Source organism: Triticum aestivum, chromosome 4A, assembly GCF_018294505.1.
Source record: "Triticum aestivum cultivar Chinese Spring chromosome 4A, IWGSC CS RefSeq v2.1, whole genome shotgun sequence".
NCBI lineage: Eukaryota > Viridiplantae > Streptophyta > Magnoliopsida > Poales > Poaceae > Triticum > Triticum aestivum.
In genome coordinates, this window is record NC_057803.1 from 724,228,417 (window position 1) to 724,239,795 (window position 11,379).

Genomic DNA, 11,379 nt, shown 5'->3' on the forward strand with positions numbered 1-11,379 from the left:
ACCGCCGCCAAGGTGGAAGAAGGCTGTAGCAAAGGCCGTGAACACTGCCGGCATTGGCAACGAAGCATAGAAATTCATTGGATTAGTGATATGTACTTCCATTATGTTTAAATTCAGCATCATCTACCTATCTACCTATCTTTTACCTAATAATAAAGCAAATTTGGTTTCCTTCGTCCGTCATGGCATTTTACATAAAAGTCCCTGTCTTTTCTTGAAATCAACCCGCCGTCCGGATTTAAGTCACATCCGAACCGTTATTTTACATTTTTCGAAAACCCCCCTGATGTTTTAGGTAATTCATCCGCGTGAATCATATTTAAGTCAAACAAATACTTTTTAAAATCATCCATATCTTTTAAACCGTAACTCCAATTTGAACATGTTATGTATGAAATTTGATTAGAAAAATATGTAGAATTTGAATATGAGATTATTTTTACCTGTTAAATATTTTTAAATATTATTTTGGAATATATTTGAGTTAAATCAAATGATTTTCTAAATTATCTGTATCTTTTAAACCGTAACTTTGATTTTAACATATTATATATGAAATTTTATTAGAAAAATGTGTGCAATCTAAATATGATGTTGATTTTACCTGTTAAATATTTTTAAAATATTGTTATGGAAGAAAAGTTATAATTTATAGCGCAAGATCCGTTTTTTTCATACCGGCGGCGATCCAGATTGCAAATAAACACCCCACTATAACCATATAGGGAAAAGAAAACATCGATAACTACACATGCATACCTCTGAAAAATGTCGCAGGGGAAAACAACAAATTTCTCATCGCGAGAGTGAGAGAAAGCGAGCGAGAGAGAGAGAGGGGGAGAGAGGGAGAGGGAGAAGAGAGGGAGAGAGAACGCCTTAGGATTAACCATATTCAACACACATTTTTTGTTGTTTTGTGTGAACACCGAGGCCATCGCTGGCGAGGATGAGAAGGAGGATAAGCGGCAACATAAATATGATGCCTCGCAAAAATAAAGGAGATGGACCTATTGTGGTCTTGAGTCATGGTTGTTGAGTTAAGAGCGTGTGTTATGTTTTCTCTCCCGTTGCAACGCACGGGCTCTTTTGCTAGTTATATATAAAAAGTGGTTGACAGGTTAATGAAACAAAAGACAAATAAGCTAGAAATTACCAAAATAATTATAAACATCTGGTCGTTGATTTGGTGGATCCATAACTTAACAGACGTAATTAATGGATTAGATCTAAGAGTGCTTTATCTCAAAGAGAGAGAAAAACTGCAGCTATCCTTAGGAAAGCATGTACATGCGGCTCTATCCTAAAATAAGAATTACGTGCAGTTCTGAGGTTTAAAAAATATAGCATTACCTTACGTGCATTCATAGGAGTAGGACTTTCTTCAGAAAAAGATAAAACCTATATGGTGACGTGCATGGAAAGGACTTTCTCTTAAAAAGAACAAATCTGCGTGCATCCATGACGTGGGCATATTGCTTTCTAGTATATGCGTACATGCATACATGCTTATATGGATGCATAAAGAAATAATATGAGATACAAACATTTTTTCCAAAAAGGATCGGATCTATTTTAAAGATTCATTAGAAAAGGTACAAAACATCTCAAACATAATAAAAAAATCATCAAGGTACATGGGCCACCGGATGACCAGTGCCGTCGTCAGAACGAGTCACCGACGCGCCGCTCTCTCCGCTCTTGTGCACATGCCCCTAAGGACCAGCGCCTTTGACTTTGCCGTCGTCGTCGTTGACATCTTGAGTCGATCCAAAGAACTTACGCCAAATCTCGCAATTGCGTACGCATGACGAGAAACCCTAACATCGTTGCCCTGAGGAGCTGACATGAATCTATGCCAGAGCTCCATCTAATTCATCCCAACAAACGAACTTGAGGAGGATCGGAGCCCGAAAGACCGACTTGAAGAAGATGCGCCGACATCCGTCCGAGCACTACCCCTGTGAGGACCAAAACCCAACCTATCTACTAGCTGGAGCAGAGGCACCAGTTTCCTCTCCCCACCACCTGCCGCCGAGCGGCAGATGGAGGGAAGACCGAATCCATGGGATCGTCGGCAGAGATCGAGGGGAAGAAGACTTTTCCTAGTTTCTCAAATGAGCGGGGAAAGAAAAAGATGTTAAATGTGGGATATAAACATAAAAAATATGAACATAGAGACAACGACTTTGAATGATCCAGTTTCACCAAAGATCTTTACCGCCTACCCGGCAAAAAAAGGGATATTTAACGTTTGTTTTTTTATCCGATGTGCTTTATTTGTTTTTATATTTATAACATACACCCCCTCCCCGCGCGTTCCATAATATAAGAACGGTTTTGACAGTACACTGGTGTAAAAACGCTGTTATCGACGGAGGGGGTATCTTGTACTAAAAAAAGTAGACCGGAATTTTTCAGTGGAATAGGAAAAAGACTTGGATTTTTTTCCTCCTAGGCAATTTAAGGCTTGGATTTGGTTCTAAAATATTATACCTGAATTTTAATTGTACGGAATTAGAATTGGACTTTTCTCTCAAAACATTTTGAACATTGGCTCACCCCCACCTCTCCAAAACGTATTCTGTAACCTCCAAGAACAAACTGAATCAACCATCCAACACAAGAGTTAGATTTTTGTCGCCCCATGATCACTCAAGCTCTGGAGCCAAAAGCAATTTTAGGAGCTGTTCGGCAGTCCTCTGGCTCCCTTCATTTTTGGCTACAGCTCCACCAACTCCCGAAGCGGACTTGGGGAAAGGAGAGTCTCCGAACAGGCCTTTAGAGAGCTCTGTGTATGCTTCATTGGAGGAAGAGAACAAACAACACAATGTTTTGATAGTGTGTTCCGTTCTAGAACATGAGGATGATAGAGTGCTTTGGATCGGGACGGTTAGATCATTCCGGTGAACCTACCTTCTGCCTTGCCTTGCGAAGAACTCCCGGTGCCGGCCATGGTGACGGTGGCCGGTGATGGCAGAGAGTGGATGGCGGCGGTGGAGCTTCCCGTGAGCACCGCGCTAACCCTAGATCGGTAGGGAGTGTTGGTGGGGATTGTGGCAGCGATTAACCTCGTAAGTCATGCCCCGGCCCCCACCTCTATTAATATAGCGTGGGTCACAGGGGCCCACCAACCATAATGGGTTGGGCGCCCCCGATCAGGGCTCACTGACCAAGGGACTGGCAGGCCGTTGGGCTTGCTCAGAGGAGATCAACCTAACAGAGGAAACAGAGGTCGGCCAGGCATGAAACTGAAGATAAATATCAGGGTTCTCATGAAACTATCATTCAGCAACATATTCTGCATCTGGGTGAACCTGATGGTAGGTGTATATTTTAGCTCTCTGACTAGAGAAGAATTGAGACACAAGCAATTCTGATTATCCATTCAAAACAAACATTGGCAGTTTTGATGGTCCTTTAGCATTGTACCAAAAATTGCAACTAAGTAAATATTCACAAGAGATGAACTTGTCCAGTGATAGAAGCCAAGGACATACAGAAATACGTTAGATGAAATTAAGTTAACGCAGTCTAGAAGACTTAAACTTGTCAATTGGGGAAGAGAGGAGCAACAAGTAGTTCAAAGTATTACCCATCATGCAGTACAAGATTAAACAACACAACTAAATTAATACTACTAACTTGATTAGAAGCTTGACTACTCCTAACAAGCTCCAAGCACCAAACTGCTACAAAAGCTTCAGTACTAACACCACCAAGTTATAAGTGATATTGTTACGATGGCACTGCCCAAGTTGCAAAAGTCCCTACTATGTTGTCAGGGTAATTTTCATCAGGAGCATGCAGAGCATCAAGCCATAGCTGCTGTTGAGCGTCAACAGCTGCGTGCGACGATCACTGGACACCAGAGTAGAACATGCTTGGATACACCCAGAGGGGCTGCAACCTGCCAGACGAGCTTCTCTTGTACTCTACATTTGGACCAGCAGATGGATCTCGCTCGTCTCCCACTCCATGTACAATAAAAGAGCGACGGCCAGCATAGTACAGCCACTTGCTCCTCCCACCCCACCTCTCCGGACTCCTGCAAGAAAACAGCCGGCTCCTCACATCACCCCCGACAAAGAGTTCCCAATTATCCAGCTGGCGTACCTCCACCCATTTTGCAGGGCTGGTCGACATGTCAAGGTGGTGGGGTATACATTGTACTACTGAGCAGCCTAGACTCGTTGTACTGAAACAGTAAACCATAAGAAGCATGTTGCCACAGACCACTAGCCATGGTTTGGCGTCAGAGCTTGGGGCCAGGTCACCAACCCACTCAGTTGTTATCTCCTGCAGACCCAGCTGGGGGGACAGCTGCAATGTGTAGATCTTGTAAAAATCATCCATGGCGATGAACTGACCATTGAATTCCACAATCTTTTCAATCGGCGCATCAGAAAGCTGGAGTACAGACCAAGAGTCACTTCCAACAGACCAATCAAACAGGGCGGTTGCAGTACTGACAAGGAGGTGTGAGTTGGGTGATGCAAGGGGAGCTGTCAGAGTGCCGCTAACGTAGAAGTAGAACTCCTTCTCACAATCACCGGTGAATGGGAGACGTGGAGGAGAAACCTTGGCACCACTGAACACATCAACAACAAGACAATATCCAGCGTGGCAGCAAATTAGTTGACCATAGGAAGTGCCAGCGAATTGCATCTTCTGATAAATTTCCCGAGGAATTTGGCACCGCAGGGCGATGTTCTTGTTGATCGGATCAATGACCTTACATGTGCGTAGCTTTTGACGACCATTGTTAGAAGGGAGATCGGGAGCTTGAACACGGGCATTGAATTGGACGAGGAGAGGCGGGAATTTGGTGCAGAATGTAGATTTTGATGGGTATGAGGAAAATGCAGCACGCCAAGAGCGGCACGTTGCAGCAAACGGCAGAACATCACGGAAGGATCCTGATAGTGCAAGAATGGAGCTTAGCGGGCCATCTGTAAGGTCTGCCCAACAATCGAACCTGCGGACAGCAGGTTGCGCGGATGCAGAGGCAACACACAGTTTGCTAGTGCTTTGCATTATGTCAAACTATCTGCAAAACACAATAGATTGAAAAGAATTAGAAAAAGAAGGCAACTAAGAAATGAAAATGAAAAGGATAGATAGCCAGCTAAAACCATGCATATGCTATTTTTTCAGGACTAATATATGCCCTGTATGAAGGCTTGTTATGCTCTTTTACAAATAGTGAAATACATAACTCTGTTTGGGGTTTTAGGGTGATTATTGTTAGAGGATTCAGGGGGGAAGCCTCAAATTTCTTTAGGGGGAATATAGTTTAGACTACAACGGCAAAGCAAAAAACGAGAACGCCCACAAAGCACCAAGGAACCATGATGAACTGCTACAATCCAACTCATCAGTTGATTCTGATGCTCAACACAGTAGAAACCCAATCGCACGCAGAGAACAGAAACTTGATTTGACTGTTCCCTCCTGCAGCCAAAACCTTAGAGGGCTCATATAATCAGACATCTTCAGAACAGGAGACTGAAGAGTGAAAAGGTCACGGCTGGAAACTGTAGCGACAACAATGTCCGATAGAAACGACAACGCTCAGTAGACCAAACTATTTGTGCGTGCTCCATTACGACGTTTTGCAGGGCACATTGTGCACGACAGACTCTGCTTTCTGCTAAAAGAAATACAGTACATAGCATGAACTTGCGTGAATCTATCCCTGCCAATGGTAAAAGAAATATGCACGGAGCGCTGTTAGCTACAGGCAAAAGTGCAAAGCGAGAGACATATGCTTAATGAGCGACAAGTGAACAAATAAGAAAAGATTGGAGCTATCTAGGGTTCGGGCGAGAGTGGAGGGTGGGAGAGCACAGGCCTTGCACAACGAGCGGGCGGTGAAGATCGGCGGCGAAGGTGATGGCCGGCTGTCTGACGCCGGCGGCGGCGTCCCCGGCGTCCGGCAGGCGGTGGCGATGGCCCGCGTCACCTCCGCCTCCCGGACAGGTCTCGTCTCGTCTCTGGTGGCTGCCCTTACTTAACTTGGGCCAACAGTTCCGGCTACTCGTCAGGGGTGGGCTTCTTTGCTTGGGCCCAAGCACATTTAACGTGTGCAAGGCCGGACGTCAGCCCAGCTCTTGGGCTCGGGCGCATCGATCGACGAGCGCCTCCGCCTCCGCCTCCTCGCCGACGAGGCGGCGATTCTGGTCGGACACACCGGTAGACGCTGCCGCTGCCGCTGCCACCGCCACCGCCCAAGAGCGCGGCCGCCGGCATCATGCAAGACACACGCACGTGCAGTGTTATTCTGGAAAATGCTTTATTCGTTGAGAAGCAGATGTTTGTTATTTCCAAGTTGCAACTAGTACAGTACAGGCCACGCATGATCATGCAGGCCACTTTTATTTTGCCACCACTACATTGCACAGAGCCATCAACCGTCAATTCTGGCCATATGGATGCCGTAGGGAGTTGCAGTATGTCGGGACGTACACGCCGCACATCGACGGCAAGATCTGAAGCGACATCCTCATGACCTCAAGCGGGGCTTGCCGCTGGGACTGGGACATACCCTGCCATTGCTCGGGTTGCGGCTGCATGATGGCTTGAGCCATGTTGTGAATAGCACGGCACCTGAACTGCTCTGGGATCTGCGCTAGCTGCTGGCAGCACTGGTGTCGCATTATATGGCAACTGCTAAGTTGCCACATACGCGACTGCACAAATGGCAGTGTCACTGTGCTGCATTGCTGCCGCAGGAATTGCACACATGGGTCCATCTGCTGCTGCCATTGTTGCCATGGTTGTTGCTGCTGCTGACATTGCTCGGAGCCCTGGTTACAGGTAGTGTCCAACTGCGCAACAGCGTTGGTCCCCGCGAGGGTGAGGAGAGCAAGGATGAACAAGGTCTTCATGATGTCTGGTTATTAGTTTGATTTGATATATGTATTTGGCTGAAGGATGATGGATGTGGATCTTCATTGGTATTCTATTTATAGGTATCATGGCATTATTTGCTGCATCCCATTCCTTTTCTAGATATCTTTAGTAAAGTGTTCGTTTCTTTTTTCCTTTTCTAACTGACCATTTGGTATGATTGTGTTAGGTGGTGCTACAAGTCTAATCTTGGATGATCATCAAATATACTTTTTGGCACATGTGATCTGACTGTCATGCAAAATCAGTAATCCATATGACTCATCGGTCATCACTTTACATGCCCAGCATAGATCCAGGTTTCATCCTTTTGTGAAACCCATTTTGTAATCTTGTATACTACCTTATATCACAAATGGCTGATGTTTTAGACACGCCTTTAGTCAAACGTTTTAGAACTTTGACTATGAGTAGCATTTTAAGTATTCTGTTCGAAACTTTAAAAATCATATGTACATGTAAATCAGATTATATGGTTTGTCGACTCATTTTAAATTTTAAGGCTTGACCTCAACTCTAAGCTTTTTGTGGAAGTTATAGTTTGTAATCTTGTCCGCTGTTCGGCTAGATCACATCAACAACCTTTGCATCAAACACTTGTTCTTCATTACTTTAATGGTTTCTTGAAACGGTCTTGTGGTGCTGTATAAATTACTAGAGCATGACATAACTGATAAAATCCCCTTTTATATGCCATGGATTGTCTTGGAGCTAGGCTCTGATGCTATGGAACTAAAATTACTTAACTGAATTTGTTGTCTTTGCTGCTAGGCCTATATATCAGCCCATTAAGCCCTTTATCCGAATTCTCTTGTTTAGTGGGCTGCGCTGAGCCGGGACTAGCATAAAAACCTGAAGAAAATATTTCAGGTAAAGAAAACACCACATTTCATTCAGCTTATCAGAGAAATTGATAGATGACACAATGGAGGTGCAATCGGCGAAGGTCAACACACGCCTCATTTCAGTTGTCAGGGGCTGCTCCGTTGGCAAGGAGCATCGTCCTGCTCGCTGACATAATACTGTGGATTTATTTCACTTTCTTTTTTATCAGATGAAATTTATTTATGTATCTATTACTCCCTCCGTCCCAAAATAAGTGACTCAAAAATGACTCAACTTTGTACTAACTTTAGTACAAAGTTGACTCACTTTTGAGTCACTTATTTTGGGACGGAGGGAGTATTAATTATAAGAAGGGGATCGTACTAAAGATCCAAAGTGGTCGGACCCTTCCCTGGATCCTGCGCAAGCAGGAGTTAACATGCACCGGGACGGAGGGAGTATTAATTATGAAATATCTTGTACTAAAAAAGTAGAACTGATCTTTTTCCAAGAAAAAGACTTGGATCCCCCCTCCCCGCCCCAAGGAAATTTTAGGTTTGGATTTTGATTATTTACTTGGATTCCGATTAAAAATTAGACTTGGATTTTTATCTCAAAACATTCTGAACTTTGGCTCGCCATTGCCTCTCCAAAATGTATGATCCTACATCGGTGCAGCCACTACTTTCTCATTCGTTTTATGAACTACTCCCTCCGTAAAGAAATGTAAGAGCATTTAGATCAGTAAAATAGTGATCTAAACGCTCTTATATTAGTTTAAGGAGGGAGTACCTGATACACAAGTTGGAATACGAATCCCTTCGGATTTCCTTTTTCTAGTGTGAGTTGTAGTCTTGTTGCCCCAGGATCACTCGAGCCCCGGAGCCAAAAGCAAATTCTTTTGTAGGAGCTCTGTCTATACTTCATAGGAGGAAGAGAACAAACACCACATGTTCAGACTGTGTTCTCAGAACAGAGAAAAGGAGCCGGCCAGCGATGGAACTGAAGATACACAGGAGGGTTCTTGTCAGAGTATCCTTCAACAACATGCCAGAATGAGCTACCTATTACACAGCAACACAGTATTGCATCGAGGTGAATCTGATGCTATTAGTGGTATATTTTAGCTCCCAGACCAAAGTAAAATCTTGCACAAGCAATTCTGATTATCCATTCCAATAACATTGACAGTTCTGGTGTTTTTTACCATTGTACCAGAACTTCCAATCAACGAGCTTGTCCAGTGATAGAAGCCAAGGGCATGCAGATATACGTACGATGAAACTGAGTCAACGCGACGTAGAAGCTTAGAACTCGTGTCACTGGAGCAGAGACAAGAAACAGGTAGTTCAAAGTATTACACATCATCCAGCACATAATTAAACAACACAGCTAAATTAATAGTACTGACTTAGAAGCTTGACTACTCCTAAGTCCTAACTAGCTCTAAGCACTAATCTCCCAGACTCTAGATACTGGTTTACCAAACTGCTACAAATGTTCTAAGTGCTAATGCTACAATGGCACCGCCCAAGTTGCAAAAGCCCCTACTCTGTGTTGCAGGAGGGGAATTTTCATCAGGAGCTTGTGGAGCAGCAAGCCGTCGATGCACGCGATGGTCACTGCGCATCAGTGTAGAAGATGCTTGGATACACCCAAAGGGGCTGCAGCTTGCCGGCCCGGGGCCGTCTTCTCTCGTACTCTACCTTGGGGCTGGCAGAAGGAGCCCGCTCATCACCCACTCCATGTACAATAAAAGAGCTACGTCCAGCATAGTACAGCCACTTGCTCCTCCCGCCCCATCTTTCCGGGCTCATGCAAGAAAACGGCCGGCTCCTCATATCACCCCCAACAAAGAGTGCCCAATTATCCAGCTGGTTTACCTCGACCCATTTTGCAGGATTGGTCAGACATGTCAAGGTGGTGGGGTATACATTGTAGTACTGAGCTGCCTGAGCTCACTGTCCAGAAACAGGGAACCATGAGAAGCATATCGCCGCAGACCACTAGCTATGGTTTCGTGTACGAGGTTGGGGGCAGGTGACCGACCCACTCAGTTGTTATCTCCTGCAGACCAAGCTGGGGGGACAGCTGCAAAGCGTAGATCTTATAACAATCATCCATGGCGATGAACTGACCATTGAATTCCACAAGCTGTTCTATCGATTCATCAGAAAGCTGGAGTTCAGACCAAGAGTCACTTCTGACCGGCCAATCAAACAGGGAGATTGCAGTACTGACAAGGAGGTGTGAGTTGGGTGATGCAATGGGAGCCGTCAAAGTGCCACTGAAGTAGAACTCCCTCCCAAACTCAAAATCACCGCTGAATGGGAGACGTGGGGGACAAACCACGGCACCACTGAACACATCAACAACAAGACAATATCCAGCACGGCCGCAAATTAGTTGACCATAGGAAGTGCCAGCAAAATGCATCTCCTGATAAATTTCTTGAGGAATCTGGCAGCGAAGGGCAATGTTCTTGTTGATTGGATCAATGACCTTACATGTGCGTAGCTCGTGACGACCCTTGTTAGACGGGAGATCAGGAGCTTGAACACAGACATTGAATTGGACGAGGAGAGGTGGGAATCTGGTGCAGAAGGCAGATTTGTTTGGGTATGAGGAGAATGCAGCACGCCAAGAGCGGCATGTTGCCGCGAAGGCAAGAACATCACGGAAGGACCCTGACAGTGCAAGAATGGAGCTTAGTGGACCATCTGGGAGGTCTGCCCAACCATGGAGCCCGGGCACAACAGGTTGTGCGGATGCAGAGGCAATACGCAGTTTGCTATGGCTTTGCATTGGGCCAAACTCTCTGCAAAACACAATAAATTCAAAGGAACTAATTAGAAAGATGAGCCAACGAAGAAATGAAAAGGAGAAAGATGAATAGCCAGCTAAAACCATGCATATGCTATTTTCAGGTCCAATATATGCTGTGTATCAAGACTTGTTATGCTCCTGTGCACAACTACGTAATTTTGCTTGGGTTTTTTTGGGGGTGATTATTGTTAAGAGGATTCAGGGGGTGAAGCCTCAAATTTCATGGGCTACACCGTCACTATTCTTATGCAGTAGAGAGCTGAAAATTAGCAGAAAACAGGCAGACCCTCGGGCACAGTGAGCTGCCACAATCCAACTCATCAGTGGATTCTGATGCTCAAGACAGTAGAAGCCCAATAACACGCAGGAAACAGAAACTTACTTTGACTGGCGCCTCCCTGCAGCCAAAACTTCTTCAGAGGACTCATAAAGTCATACATCTTCAGAACAGTAGACTTGAGACTTGAGAGTGAAAAGGACATTGCCGCGTACTCTCTAGCGACAACAATGTCCGATAGAAACGACACACGCTCATTACGCTGAAACAGTTATGCGTGCTACATTCCGTTGTTTCGCGAGGCACATTGCACTCGAAACACTCTGCTTTCTGCTAAAAAAACATAGCACGCCCTGACGTGACATCCATCTAGTACATATCATGAACTTGGGTGAATCTAACCCTGCCAATGGTGAAAGAAAAGTGCATGGAGCGCGCCGTTTCCACAGGCAGAAGTGCTAAGCAAGAGACAAATGCTTAATAACAGATTAAATGAACAAAAGAAGAATGGATCTATCTACGGTTTACACTAGCTAGAGTGG

The 11,379-nt window shown here is 44.9% G+C and overlaps 1 protein-coding gene and 1 pseudogene across 1 annotated transcript; both read right to left on the minus strand.

Moving 5' to 3' along the window:
* Positions 1-3,560: 3,560 nt before the first annotated feature.
* LOC123088380 (uncharacterized) lies at positions 3,561-5,040 on the minus strand. The gene has a single exon (XM_044510576.1). The coding sequence runs from the start codon at positions 5,032-5,034 to the stop codon at positions 3,856-3,858; it is 1,179 nt and encodes a 392-aa protein (XP_044366511.1). The 5' UTR covers positions 5,035-5,040; the 3' UTR covers positions 3,561-3,855.
* A 3,996-nt stretch (positions 5,041-9,036) lies between these two features.
* Positions 9,037-11,379, minus strand: part of LOC123088381 (uncharacterized) — a 2,968-nt pseudogene continuing 625 nt past the window's right edge.